Source organism: Schistocerca americana, chromosome 1 (genome assembly GCF_021461395.2).
Source record: "Schistocerca americana isolate TAMUIC-IGC-003095 chromosome 1, iqSchAmer2.1, whole genome shotgun sequence".
In the NCBI taxonomy this organism is placed as follows: Eukaryota; Metazoa; Arthropoda; class Insecta; order Orthoptera; family Acrididae; genus Schistocerca; species Schistocerca americana.
This window is the reverse complement of record NC_060119.1, coordinates 770,803,414-770,819,293: the sequence shown is the minus strand read 5'-3', so window position 1 is coordinate 770,819,293 and position 15,880 is coordinate 770,803,414. Positions and strand designations below refer to the sequence as shown.

Sequence of the window (15,880 nt, the reverse complement as noted above, 5' to 3'; positions counted from 1 at the left end):
AACAGTGCAAATAAATATTCCTTTTCTAATAACTTTTTATAATACTTTTAATGAACAGTTAAAATACACATTTTCAAAATTGCTGGTATGATGGATCCAAGCATATTTCCATATGTTACCACTTTGCAAAACAAAAGGGTGAAGACACATGAATTAATAAACTGATGAGCATATTTCTTACTTTGTTTCATACAGATATTCAACAATGTATCAAAACACTATCCTTGCCACAAAAGAACTCGTTAATTTTGCTTTGGCAGTGCCTTTGGTTTAAGCTCATTCTGTTTACATATAGCTTATGCATAAGAAAAGGAAAGAAAGAGAAATATTATGATTCAATACAATTGCCCCAGTCCCTGTGCACTGACATCATATGGAGGTGCACAGTGGCTGAGATTATTTCCCAGTTTATAAAGTTAGTACTGCAACCATAAAGACAATTTTAAATATACAATTTAAGAATGAATTTTCTTTTTCAATTACAGATGAACAGTTACTATCTGTATGTCTTGATTTGTTCATGGCTGGCTCTGAAACAACAAGCAACACTCTCAGTTTTGCTATTTTATACATGATGAGATATCCAGAAATACAACAAAAAGTGCAAGCAGAACTTGACTCCGTTGTTGGAAGGACCAGACTGCCATCTCTTGCTGATCGCTCAATGTAAGTTGGAAAAATTACACACCTGTTGCAAGCATAAACAAAACACAGTCAAGCATCTAGAAAGGACTAACAGAACTACGTTACTGTTCAATATTAGTAGTTTTATTTCATAAAACATACTACAAAGCTATGGTTGCAACATCCTTTGTCAGACAGTTAAGATGAAATATTTATCCAAAGTGGTAAAATTGCTTAATCGAATAGCTACATGTCTCACACAAAGTTCTATAGAACTTGGTGTGTAGGAGGCTGAGTGGAGGTACAGTATTTTGTCAGTATATGAAAATAGTAATAGCATGATAAAAAATACATGTATGTATGTTATACACATTCACGCTGTTATACAAAATTAATAAAACAGAAGGATAAAATTATATTTCAATTAATTTGATTTTGCGTGAACCACTGATGCACATGCTTGAAAACAATGAAGATCAAAACTAATATAGTAAGAAAAGTTCTGGCATAATGTAAATAATTTAAAATCAAAAGAGATCACTCTCTAGACAGTAGAAGTACTGAGTCATTGACAGGTCCACAAAATGCTGCTTTAATCTGGGGTGATACTAAGTGATGAGTGGTGTGGTCATCTGTAACTGGTTCACGAGTATGATGGGAGAATTATGGATGTGTGCGGATAAGGCTTGGAAAATCTGTTTGCAGACAAGGTATGTGAGGTAGTACCTGTCTGTGATTGCCTCTGTGAAACCTTCAGCATACTGGACGAGGGAATTCTTGTTACTGCAGATATGCCACCTGTGGGTGGGCAGGCTAAACCAGTTCAATTCTTTGGTATGTAAAGGATGACAGTTATTGACATGCAGGTGGTTGGCAGGCTTGATACAAATGGAGGTATGACTGGTGCCATTGGAAAGCGGCTTTTTGCACTGAGGAGGACTAGTTGAAGTGGATGGGAGAGTGGGTGTAAAGTTATGGAGGAATGGGGTAGTACATCTTGACCCTGAGTTCTGATCATGACAATATCATCAATGAAACTGAACCACACAAAAGGGTGCTGTTTTGGGAGGCTGGGAATGTTTCCTCTAGATGGCCCATAAACAGATTGGCGTAGGAGGGTGTCATTCAGGTGCCTATGGCCTTGTCACAGATTTCTTTATATTTCTTTCTGTCAAATGAGAAGCAGTTTTATGTGGGGATATAATTGGTAATCTGCATAAGAAACGAAGTAGTGGGTTAGGAATCAGAAGGATGTTGGGAGAGGCAGTGTTTGGTAGCAGCAAGGTCATGGGCATGAGGGATGTCAGCGTGTAGGGAAGAGCTGTCAACAGTGACAAGTAGGGATCTAGGCAGCAATGACACGTAGATGATCAAGAATTGGTGAAGGAAGTGTTATGTGTCTCTGATATGAGAGCACATAAACAGCAACAATGGGGCTTCCAGGATTGTTGGGTTTATAGAATTTGGAAAGCATGTAGAAGATGAGTGTGATAGGGGTCATTCAGGTGAGGAGGGAGGTGAATTTGAGAGAAATTCTGAGATGGGCTAAGGATTTGAGTAAAGGCTGGAGGTTGCGTTGGGCTTCTAACAAGGGGAAGACCTCGGACACGGCCAACCGATTCAGCTCAAATTTGGCTGGCCACTTGTGTACAATCAAAAACTAGGGACTCTAAGATATTTTGGGTCAACACTCCCACAATTTTGAGAAAATCACCCCTAAAGATTATAATGAGCAATCGACTCAAAACTGGAGTGATCGATAGATAATTGTACACAGAGCATTTTTCGTCATCAGGTATGGGGTCCACAAATGCAAACTTTTCCAGAAATTGAGGAAAGAAACTTTTACAACTGCTGCTTTGTACCCACATGATAAACGCTTTTCACCGACAACACCAACAGCGCTGATAGTGCAATGGCCAAGGTAACTGGCTGGGAATTGGAAAATCCAGGTTCGAATCTCAAAGAAACCTAGCAGATGTTATTCTTTTCATTTGTATTTTTCCATATCTCAGTTGATAGGGATGGGAGGTTTAATAAGGTAAGTAAATCAATAAGGGATGATAATAATAAGATAGGCAAAATAATTATTCAAACGCTGTGAGTTAGTGAAGTATTAAACTTTTAAGCCTTGTCACATTATAACAACTCTGCGTTAGAGTGCTGCGAATTCCTCATGAGGGATCACAGATAGCCAACTGTGCGACACTTGTTTACAGTGAGGCATGGGACAGAATCCACGTGGGGAGAGTTATGTTGTCCCAGTTGCCTCTTCGTCATATCATAGTTGTGAACCTGGAAGAGAAATGTGTCCAGCATGAGCCTTACAGAAGTCAATCAGAAAGAGTTGTTTTCCATCATTAGGCTTTCGTGAACCTCACAGATACATGTAGTGATTTTTCCATCATTAATGCGCCCAATGAAAGACTTTTGTGAATGAATACAGTGGTCTTCCACGAGTAACATATGACAAGTAACGTATGTAGTTTGTAGTAATTAACTCCTCTGTTTATGCCATAATAACTAGTTATTGTTTGTTGTGTCATAGCTTTCAGGTGCATAATCTGAATAATGGAGGATGTACAACCTTCGACTAGTGCTGTAATATATAGTTGGGAGCCCGTCACAGACGATGGCAAGCGGGAAGTTACCAACGCTGTGTTTTGGTTTGTAGAAGTGCTGCAAGACAGATGCATTATCAATGCACTACCAGAAGCAGGCAGTTCTGTTTCTTGGTGTTCCAGATTGATAGGAGTGGCTATCATCGATCAATTTTTGGAGCTGATAAACAAAATAACTTTTGTTGATACTGAAGTACTCTGCCATGAAGACGAAGCAGAAAGTGATTCAGTGGAAGATATCCCAACTAGTGAATCTAAAAATGGTCATAACACTTTGGAAATCTCCACATCACTGGGAATATGTGCTTCATCTGTTCCCAATTAGAATTATGAAACGGTTACTAAGCGATTGAACTACGGTGCTATACACCTTGAAGTAAAAGTAAAGGCAGTAGTGCTAGCCGGGAATCACCCAATTTGGAACTTACAAACACTGCAAAAGAATGGAGCAAGAACAGCCCTGAAAAGAAAGGACTTGAAATTGTGTGAAAGTGATATCACTGAAGGAGGGACAAGATATGACAAATACCAGGTGATAAATAAGTGGGCATAGGACTGATTTGTCGAATCACATTGTTGTAATGAGAATGTAACAACGAGAATACTTCAGGAGTGGGCTGCAGGTACAGCATTTCAATATATGGCCAACAAAGATTTTATGTTTGCTGGATCATTATCTTGGGCAAGAAATTTCAAATCAGAGTATAAAATTTGTCAATGGCACGTCACTAAATACATCTCTCATAAGGAGGTACAAAATATAGAAGATATACAGAAAGTGGCAGCTCTTTTCAGCATGCAAATGGCGTCACTTATGACCAGTTTTAATTGTGATTACGTGATCAACACTGATCAAACAGGATGTGAGTATTGGGTGAACATTCGATGTACATTATTGCATAAGAGAGAAAAACGAACCCTTGTTGCAGTTGGTAGTAAAAACAAACTAACACATTTGTACATGGTGCAACATGCCATCACAGCCTCTGGAAAAGTGTTGCCTAAGGTTTTCCTGTGTTTACAAGAAACAAATGTTACATTTGGTCCTCGGGTTATAGAAGAGGTCAATCGTTTAACTGACTGATTGAAAAATGTTTGCATTTCATGCTCCAAATCCGGGAAACTGACGAATGCTATTTACAGAACATTTCTTGAGAATGCTTTAAAACCATACGTTTCTGATAAAAAGTTTTGTCTAATATTGGATTCTTGGAGTAGATGAATTAATACTACAATATATGACACAATGTTTATAGATGGCGAGGGTCAGCCGACATGCACAGTGAAAGTAATACCACCAAACTGTACACCTGTGTGCCAGCCATGTGATGTTTATTTCTATTGCCAGGTTAAAAACTTTATTTCCAGGCTTCAGAATTGCAGTGTGCTTCTGGAAACCCAGTGGGAATTGCACTCATTAGATGTTCTTGGTTCTGTGAGTATATTTGTTTCAAATGTTTATATGACAGGTAACATTCATCTAGTTGTTCGAAGAAAAGTGAGGACACGTAACAGTGACTGAAAGAGCCATTGTAAAGTGACCTGGAGTAACATTTTAGTTGTTTACTATCCCAAGAGGTTTGAGAAATTTGTTTGCCTACCTTATTTTTATCATTTGTTATTGATTTACTTACCTTATTAATCCTTCTATCCCTACTAATTGAGATATGGAAAAATACAAACAAAAAGAAGAACATCCACTAGGGTTCTCCAATTCCCAGCCAGTTACCTTGGCTGTTGCGCTATCAGTGCTGTTGGCAAAAAGTGTTTACCATGTGGATACAGAAGTGGAAGTTGTAAAAGTTTCTTACCTCGATTTCTGGTAAAGTAGGCATTTTCGTACCCCATACCTGATGATGAAAAATGCTCTATTTACAATTATCTATTGATCCTGCCAATTTTAAGTCAAGTGCTTGTCATAACCTTTAGGGGTGAGTTTCTCAAAAACATGGGGATATTGACCCAAAATATCTTAGATTCCTTCGTTTTAGGTTGTACACAAGTGACCTGCCAAATTTGACCATGTCTGAGGCCATGTCTGAGGCCTTCCCCATTGTAAGATAGGATCACTATAGCAGAGATTGTAGGTGGAAGAGTCAAGACAATTGGTGGAAGCCTTTTGTCAGATAGTTACTGAGATTCACGATGACGGTGTTGGAACCTTTGTTTGCAATGATGGTTTGTGTTCTTGAGAAGGGATCTGGGCTAGGATGGTGAGGTTAAGTTTGAGGTAAGGAATTCTTCGATGGTGACCAGGTGGCAGGTAGGTAGAGGGTCACAGGTGGATGGATGTATGAACTGAAAAAGCCAAAGTTCAATGACGGTATTAGGTTCCACAGAAGAACAGACACTTGCAATCAAATACACAAACACATAACTACAGTCTCATTGTGTTGTGGCCAAGATGGACATGTGGTAGTCTTGAGAATAGCTCGTAGGAGCAGAGAAGAATATAGGGATGTGTGGTTGAGATAACAGTAAAAATAGTGTGCATGAGAGTCTACAGACTCAGAAGCCAAGCTAAACGTGGGAGGTAGAGTGAAGTAAGAAGTAAGTTGGGTGTTGGGAACAGGAAATGTCATGAGAATAGAGTAGAGGTAATTTTAGGACAAGAAGCAGCAAATATCTACATCTACATCTATACTTTGCAAACCACCATGAGGTGCATGGCAGAGGGTACATCCCATGTTCCAGTTATTAGGGTTTCTTTCTGCCCCATTCTCACATAGAGCATGGGCAGAATGGTTGTTTGAACACTTCTGTGTGTGCAGTAATTATTCTAATCCTATAGTCACAATCTCTATGGGAGTAATACATAGGGGATTGTAGTATATTCCTAGAGTGATCATTTAAAACTGGTTCTTGAAACTTTGTTGATAGACTTTCTCAGGATAGCTTACATCTATCTTCAAGAGTCTTACATTTCAGTTCCTTTTGTATCTCTGTGACACTCTCCCATGGATTAAACAAATGTGTGACCATTTGTGCTGCCCTTCTCTGTATATAATCAATATCTCCTGTTAGTACTATCTGGTATGGGGCCCACACACTTGAGCAGTATTCAAGAACTGATCACATGAGAGATTTGTGAACAGTCTCTTTTGTAGACTGATTGAACTTCCCCAGTATTCTACCAATAAACCAAAGTCAACCATCTACTTTACCCACAATTGAAGATATCATTTGGTCCAACACATTTCCTGACTTCAATCAGCTTATCTGCATGTCAATTACATTTTAAGTTATTATCCATTTGGACTCCAAGAAATTTTACGACAATTTTCTCCTAACAAGCTGACAAGTAAGCAATAATACATATTTCTGGGCTTTTTAACCATACCTTACAATAATAATCCCGAGGTGGAAATAAATAAGTGATAATGAAGGTTTGTAAATGATCACCTGCTAGTTAATGGTGGATATCTCATAGACACATTCAAAAATTGTAGAAACACACAAATTTCTGATCTTCCACTCTTCTAATTTTGCAAGTACATGCACACTCACACACTTCCACAGCCATGACAATGATTTTATGATTGATGTACATGGATGGATATCTTAAGCTAAAACTGCCTGACCAACATAAGCCTGTTACATAAGCCTGTTATTGTGACTGAAATATCAATGATTCACAATCAGAATTGGTCAAATCAGACAAATATCTGGATATAATGGTTTGTAGGGATATGAAATGCAATGATCACATATGCTCAGTCATAGGTTTAAAGGCCAGTGACAGACTTAGATTCATTGGCAAGATACTGGGAGAATGCAGTCAGTCTGCAAAGGAGACTGCTCATAAATTTCCTGCACACCCCATCTTAGAATATTACTCAAGTGTATGGGACCCAACTGAATATGACCAACACAGGATACTGGATGTACATATAAAAAGAAGGGCATTGTAAATAGTCACAGGTTTGTTCGACTCAAGGTAAAGTGCCAAAGAAATGTTGAAGAACCCAAATTGGCAGACTCTTGAAGAAAGAAGCAAATTGTCCTGCAAAAGCCTACTTACAAAGTTTCAGGAACCAACATTAAGTGAAGAATCAAAGAATATACTACAAGAGAACAATCTGATTCAATATTTTTCAGGAAGCTCAATCTGCAGAACTGATCAACTATAAACAGGAACTCTTGCACATAGATTTACCTTTGTAATATTATCATGAACATTTTTAAAAATATGACAATGAAATCAGTATTTGAATAAAAGAATAAATAACGCATAGCTCAATAACAAAAAAAAATAGTCAATTATGGTAGTTTCCTGAAGTTAACTTATTTATCATATAGCATAACATAAAAGAGAACTGTTATTCCATAATCACTTTTAAAGGCATTAATTTTTTTAAACTCCGTTATCTACAATCTGTATTTCTTAGTTTCAGCCTTCTTACTTTCATATAATCAGTTGGTCATTAGGATGCTGGAGGAATGGATAGTGTACATTAGTTCCTAGTTTTCCAATAAGAAATACCTATCCATTCAACGGCACGACTGAAGGTGCATATTTAGTCCATATGAACTATTTATGACAGTCACTGCTCTGAATTTGAATGGGTGACTGAGCTACCAGGACTTCATTTTTGACAATAAGCTCTGTGGTTATGACAGCTGGAGTTTCTGAAGGCACAATTCTGCAAGGCGCTTAATTTTGTAAGCGCCTTGGTCGCCAAGTGTTGGTGAACAAACAGAGAATATTTTCTACAGCATTATGTTGTATTCATGAGACCTCAACTCTGTTATGGGTGCCAGGTATACAAATCACCAAGACCTAAAGATCTGTAAATTTTAATACTATGCACTAGATTACACCAAGCTCACAAAACCTGACAACAGCTGGGTTAGTGGTGTACTGACACCACATTCATCCATACCACATCCAGGGATGCAATTGGCAGAGAATTATGCAGTGGTTGCAGTACTAAAGGGTCTGCCAGCGCCTGTGGATAGAGTTTACATTTTACTAGATTAGACCTAGTACAGCAGCTTATATGACTAGTTCTATACCTAGTTCCCACAAGCCACCTGATAACAAAGCAAAACAAAATGACAAAAAATTTACTGGTTCTTGCTTGATCTGAACTCTAAGGCATTCCATCTGATTCTCCCCAAAACCAGATATATGGCTTTTGTAAATGACACACATACTACAAAACAACTGAGGGCCTGTAAGAAAAACTTTCAGTTCTAAAATGACGTGCACTGCCACCCAGGAGTGTTAAGAGATTCATAGTTATTTTTGATATTGTGGAACCACATAGTGAAAGTACACCAGTTCATATTTTTAAGTTAACTTCTTTTACAGTAACACCAGCACCACTGATCAACAAATTTTACGTTGGGGATAGCCTTTGTTGTTCCATGGTTTTTCCATAATCATATTGCCAATATCAACTTACTGAACACTTTCAGTGTTTATGACATGGAGTTTTGATGCTCTAAAATGTATGTGATGTATTCAAGCTACACAACTGCTCATTTGCTCCATCTCCATGAGTGAACTTTAAGCCATACATTGTATGTATCCAACACAGAAACTAGGTTAGTCCAACTGTTTGCTTACAACTGCTAGCAAAGGATGTGATTTTCTGCTTGGAACTAGGTTAGAGGAATTCTAGCTAATAAAGTGGTTGATGTATTAGCGAGAAAGTCCTAAACAGCACTTACTTCAGCACATTATAACATTCCCTTAAAGGTTTCCCAGTCAAGGCACAGGAAACAATTATGGCTAGAAATATAGGACACTATGCTATAGCTGGTGAGGCCAACTACCTTAGTGCACTTCTTATTTCTCAGAAGTTTCTGAGTTTTTTATTTATTCATCTTTTTGATGAATTTGAATTCACTTTAACAATCCATTAATAAAACTTGAGCATTAATGACCCTAATGTTGTGCTCTTCTAACCACAACAACAACAATCTTGGATCACTACATGCCATTAGAGATGACTGCCATTGCTGCAGTATTTTCAGATCTTCTAAAAACCGCCTTCTACATCACTCAAATCATGATGACTTATAGTGGTGTTTGTAAATGTCCTGTTGTAATTTATCAAGCATAATCCGTACACTTTGTACAAGAGTCACAACATTTATAGAACTGAAGTCCAAATGTCTTTAACATTCACAAAAGTCACTAGATGTAAACCCGAATGATTTGTCGGTGTTTTGATTACTCAAAGAAGCAGCGAATAGAAAATTTCCATTGTGATAAAAACATACAACACATAGTACATAGGTAGTTGTTCATCTTATCACATCCTGAATAATATTTATAATATTTTTTGATATTCACATATTTTGTTTCATTTGCTCTCATGTATAAATTTTAACCAATACCAAGGAAATTTATGAATACTTCATGATTGAACATAACATTGTACAGATCACAATTTAATTATTGCATATTTAAGTCATCAAAGAAGGATGTAGACATAGAAGAGACCATAAAATTTCAGAGTGATAGTATAATGGTAAGACAGAGATTAAAACCAGTTTTTAAACTGCAAAGCATTTCCCTCTCAGGACTGAAGACCACAACAATGACAACAAGCATTTCCCGTGGCAGACGTGGAACTGGACATAATTTATTGGCTAAGAACTGCAGATTAAAACTGATTAAGGAGTTGTAAGTTGAATAAATAAAATAATCAGAAGTTTTTGAGTTTGAAAGGGTTCATTAGACAACCATCAACACAAACAAGGGAAAAGAATAAAACAGAAGATGATGGATAACTTTGAGAGATAATATTATACTGAAGACAACCAAAGCTCAAACGGACAAAAAGACAAGGCCTAATAGATAATTTTGATAAGACATAGATACTGAATATGACTGATGAAAGGAGAAAATATAAAAATGTAGCCTATGGAGAAGGCAAAAGCGAATAGAAATATCTAAAAATGAGATTGACGGAGTGCAAAATGGCAAAGCATGAATGGCTTGAGAAGACATGCAAAACTAAATGATGCATAACTATGGAACAGACAGATGTTGTGTATATGAAAAGTAAAGCAAGTTTTGGAGAAAAGAAGAACAGGTGACAGAATATCAAGAGCTCTGATGGCAATCCACTGCTAAGTAGAGAAGGGGAGTCTGAAAGGTTGAAATAATATTACACAAAGAAAGAAACTTGAAAATTATATTATGAAAAAGGAAAGGAAGTAAATGAAGATGAGAAAGGAGATACAACACTTCATGCAGAATTTGACAGCACTAAAAGACTTAAATTGAAACAAAGTCCCTGAGATAGAGGTCATTTCCTCACAATTTTTGAGATCCTTTGGAGAACCTATCATAACAAAATTATTCCACCAGGTACACAACAAATATGTCACAGGCAAAATACATCAGACTTCAAAGAGATATGTAATAACCTCAATACCAATTAAAGCAGGTGCAGACAGATGTGAATATTATCAAATCATCTGTTTAATAAGCTATCGTTGCAAAATCCTATCATTAACTATTCACCAAAGAATGGAAAGACTTGTAGAATCTGACTTCAATATCCTTTTCAGAGAAGTTTGGGAACATATGAGGCAATACTGATGCTACAGCTTAACTGAGAAGATAGAGTAAAGAAAGGTAAATTTAAGTTTATAGCATTTGTGAATTTACAGAAAGCTTTTGACAATGTTGACTAAAATACACTTCAAAATTCTGAAGTTATCAAGGATAAAATTACTTTGGTGTAACACTTTGTCGGAATATGAAATGGAACAATCACATAGGCTCAGTCATGGGTAAAGTAAGTGGCAGTCTTCCGCTTATTGGTAGAATACTAGTGAAATGCAATCAGTGTACAAAGGAGTCTACACACAAATCATTCATGTGGCCCATCCTAGAATATTGCTCAAGTGTGTGAGACCTGTACCAGATAGGACTCTCTGGGGATATTGAATGTGAACACAGAAAGGCAGCATTATATGCTCAAAGATTTATTTGACACATGGGGGAGTAGCACAGAGGTGCTCAAAGAACTGAACTGGCAGGCTCTTTAAGACAGAGATAAAATATCCCAAGAAAGCCTACTTACAAAATTTCGAGAAGCAGCTTTAATTGGAGACTCTAGGAATATACTACAAGCCCTTACTTATCACTCCTGTAGGGATCATAAGGACAAGAGATATTCAAACAGTCATTCTTCCCAAGCTGCATACAAGAAACGTATGTCCTATTACAGATCAGATTTGCCAAGCTGGAAATCCGCATGAATTGGGTACAGGAAGGTTTTTCATTTTCCCATTACATTACACTATGGGTCCTGATTTTTTCTCTGTCACAACAGGTGCTCTCTCTGTAGACACAGACTCAAAAATTCCACAATAAACCTACATTTTCTACACTAAGAGAGACACATCCACTGTGTGCCTGCAATATCTACACTTTCATAGAGTGATAAAGAATGGGAAACAATGTCTTTACAAAGCTTTTGCCAGCTGGTTCTGAAAAACTTTGGCCATAACTTGTACAAGAAGTATGATTGTCATGTTTGATAACAGAACCACATGAAATTTTTCTAGCTGAATGCACATAAATGTTCAATGCAAAAAGACAGTATTCTTTTATTAAAGTACCATCTGTGAAAGGGCCCCATGAAATTGCTAAAAGTAGTGCAATATTGTAGCTCATCTAAAAGGCACAACCACTTGATTCTTCTTATTCTTGTTCTTCTGCAGAGAGCTTCCTCTAAGTTTTAAAAACCCTTGCACATGCTCAGGTCCTCCAAATTTCTGTTTCCATATTTTTTGATGTTACAAGGCATGTAGTGCCTTTGTAAATTGAATGTCCTGAGAGTTTGTAGCATCTTGTGATACGACAAACATTTTGTGAACCTGTATTTTTGTGTACAGTGATAAGATTCCTCACACTGTGGACTGCTACTGTTACACAATGCCGATTCATCATTTCTTCTTCTGGATGGCGCCACTGTCAAAACTTACCCTCCTCCATTTCACAGTTGGCACTCTTCCCATGTTGTCATGACCACATTATGCATGCTCATTTTCTTCACTCTCCTCCATGCCATAACTGCTCTGCTTATGAGCAAGAGCTTGATCTTCCAAATTGAAACTCTTGCCCTCCAACACTTGCAAGAGCACTCCAGACATCACCTCCATAATTTATCAAACTTATTGACTTTCTTCTCCCACACTGGAGTACCACTGCCTGTCAACATATATCTGATACTTCAGTGAACCCCCTTGTCAGCACCACTTAGGACCCACACCAAGCCTTGTTAACTTTTTCCATTTACTACATTCTCCAGAACTCTGTCCCAACATTTTGTAAAATCCACTAGGAGCTAAATAAACCCAGAACACTGTTGTCAATATACACTCCTGGAAATTGAAATAAGAACACCGTGAATTCATTGTCCCAGGAAGGCGAAACTTTATTGACACATTCCTGGGGTTAGATACATCACATGATCACACTGACAGAACCACAGGCACATAGACACAGGCAACAGAGCATGCACAATGTCGGCACTAGTACAGTATATATCCACCTTTCGCAGCAATGCAGGCTGCTATTCTCCCATGGAGACGATCGTAGAGATGCTGGATGTAGTCCTGTGGAACGGCTTGCCATGCCATTTCCACCTGGCGCCTCAGTTGGACCAGCGTTCGTGCTGGACGTGCAGACCGTGTGAGACGACGCTTCATCCAGTCCCAAACATGCTCAATGGGGGACAGATCCGGAGATCTTGCTGGCCAGGGTAGTTGACTTACACCTTCTAGAGCACGTTGGGTGGCACGGGATACATGCGGACGTGCATTGTCCTGTTGGAACAGCAAGTTCCCTTGCCGGTCTAGGAATGGTAGAATGATGGGTTCAATGACGGTTTGGATGTACCGTGCACTATTCAGTGTCCCCTCGACGATCACCAGTGGTGTACGGCCAGTGTAGGAGATCGCTCCCCACACCATGATGCCGGGTGTTGGCCCTGTGTGCCTCGGTCGTATGCAGTCCTGATTGTGGCGCTCACCTGCACGGCGCCAAACACGCATACGACCATCATTGGCACCAAGGCAGAAGCGACTCTCATCGCTGAAGACGACACGTCTCCATTCGTCCCTCCATTCACGCCTGTCGCGACACCACTGGAGGCGGGCTGCACGATGTTGGGGCGTGAGCGGAAGATGGCCTAACGGTGTGCGGGACCGTAGCCCAGCTTCATGGAGACGGTTGCGAATGGTCCTTGCCGATACCCCAGGAGCAACAGTGTCCCTAATTTGCTGGGAAGTGGCGGTGCGGTCCCCTACGGCACTGCGTAGGATCCTACGGTCTTGGCGTGCATCCGTGCGTCGCTGCGGTCCGGTCCCAGGTCGACGGGCACGTGCACCTTCCGCCGACCACTGGCGACAACATCGATGTACTGTGGAGACCTCACGCCCCATGTGTTGAGCAATTCGGCGGTACGTCCACCCGGCCTCCCGCATGCCCACTATACGCCCTCGCTCAAAGTCCATCAACTGCACATACGGTTCACGTCCACGCTGTCGCGGCATGCTACCAGTGTTAAAGACTGCGATGGAGCTCCGTATGCCACGGCAAACTGGCTGACACTGATGGCGGCAGTGCACAAATGCTGTGCAGCTAGCGCCATTCAACGGCCAACACCGCGGTTCCTGGTGTGTCCGCTGTGCCGTGCGTGTGATCATTGCTTGTACAGCCCTCTCGCAGTGTCCGGAGCAAGTATGGTGGGTCTGACACACCAGTGTCAATGTGTTCTTTTTTCCATTTCCAGGAGTGTATATCCACCAGAAATCTCATTCCTACAGAACTGTCAGTCCTATCCACAGGCCTCACCATCAGCCCAACTCAAGTTCAGTCATGCTGGACTCGTACATACATACATTAATCCTTGTTCCATAGATCATGAATATGACATTTTGTAATGATGTGGAATGTGTCACTCTGTCAGACTTTTAATACTATTTGGCAAATGACCAAAGATTTTTGTGGTAGCATAATTCACCCCTTTCTGTGCCAAAGTGAGATTTAATCCAGAATAGTGAATATCATCCTTTCTTCTAGTGTTGTAGCCATGCACTTTGCTGTTATTTTGGAATTGGGATGAGTTATTAATGACATATTTCATAAGTGAATATATGTATTGCAAAGGTACTGTGAATATCCTGAGTTTCTTAAATAAATGTCTGCAAGGTGATCTTGGGTGGGCTCCAGCTATTATTCTGATTACACACTTTTGTGCATGAATACTTTCTCTCTTAATGACAAATTACCCCAAAATATGACGCCATATGAAAGCAATGAATGAAAATAGGCTTAGTAGGCTAATTTCTGATATGTTTATCACCAAAATTTGCAATAACCCTAATAGCATAAGTAACAGAACCTAACCGTTTCAACACATCATCGATGTGTTTCTTCCAATTCAATTTCTCATCAATGCACACACCCAGAAATTTTGAGTATTCTACCTTAGTCTATATTTATCAGTGGTGTTATGCCATTTACTGTACAGAATTGTATAAACTGTGTTTTCTCAAAATTTAGTGAGAGTCCATTTCCAGAGAGCCACTTAATAATTTTCTGAAAGACATTATTTGCAATTTCCTCAGATGATTCATGCTTCTTGGGTGTGATTATCATCAGCAAAAATAACTAACTTTGAATCTTCATGAATACAGAGTGGCAAGTCATTAATATATATTAAGAACAATAAGGGACCCAAGACTGAACACTGTGGGACACCATTCTTGGTACCTCCCCAGTTAGAGGACTCAGCTGGTTTTTGTAGACCATCTGTACTGTTAATTTCAACCTTCTGCATTCTTCCAGTTAAGTATGAATTAAACCATTTGTGCACTGTCCCACTCATGCCACAATACTTAAGCTTATCTAGAAGAATTTCATGATTCACACAATCAAAAGCCTTTGAGAGATCACAAAATATCCCAATGGGTGATGGTCAGTTATTCATTGCATTTAATATTTGATCAGTGAAAGCATATGTAGCATTTTCTGTTGAAAACCCTTTCTGAAAACCCAATTGACATATTGTTAGTACTTCATTTTTACAAATATGTGATGCTACTCTTGAATACATTACTTTTTCCAGAATTTTGGATAAAACTGTAAGAAGTGAGATTGGGCGGTAGTTGTTAGCATCAGATCTATCCCATTTTTTATGCAGTGGGTTAACAATAGCATATTTCAGTTTATCTGGAAAAATTTCCTGTTTCAGTGAGTTACTACATATGTGGCTGAGAATCCCACTTATTTGTTGGGAATAAGCTTTTAGTACTCTGATGGAAATGCCATCAATTCCATGTGAGCTTTCACATTTGAGTGAATTTATTATTTTCCTAATTTCAGTAGGAGAGGTGGGTTGAATTTCAGTTTTATCAAATTGTGTAGGTACTGCCTCTTCCATATACTGCCTTGCATTTTATAATGGACAGCCGGAACCTATTTTCTCTACAACACTTAAAACATTATTATTAAAAATTTTTTCTACTTCTGACTTATTGGTAACAAACTTTTCATTGTGTTTGATAGAAATGCAGTCTTCCTGTGCTCTCGGTTGCCCTGTTTCCCTTTTCACAATATTCCAAATCATTTTAATTTTATTATCAGATGTGCTAAGCTC

The 15,880-nt window shown here is 38.8% G+C and overlaps 1 protein-coding gene across 1 annotated transcript in view; it reads left to right on the top strand.

Moving 5' to 3' along the window:
• Positions 1-15,880, top strand: part of LOC124545496 (methyl farnesoate epoxidase-like) — a 161,808-nt gene that overhangs the window by 111,898 nt on the left and 34,030 nt on the right. The window contains exon 6 of the mRNA XM_047124442.1: positions 486-666. Coding sequence (XP_046980398.1) covers positions 486-666 — 181 coding nt within the window. The remainder of the gene's footprint in view (positions 1-485; positions 667-15,880) is intronic.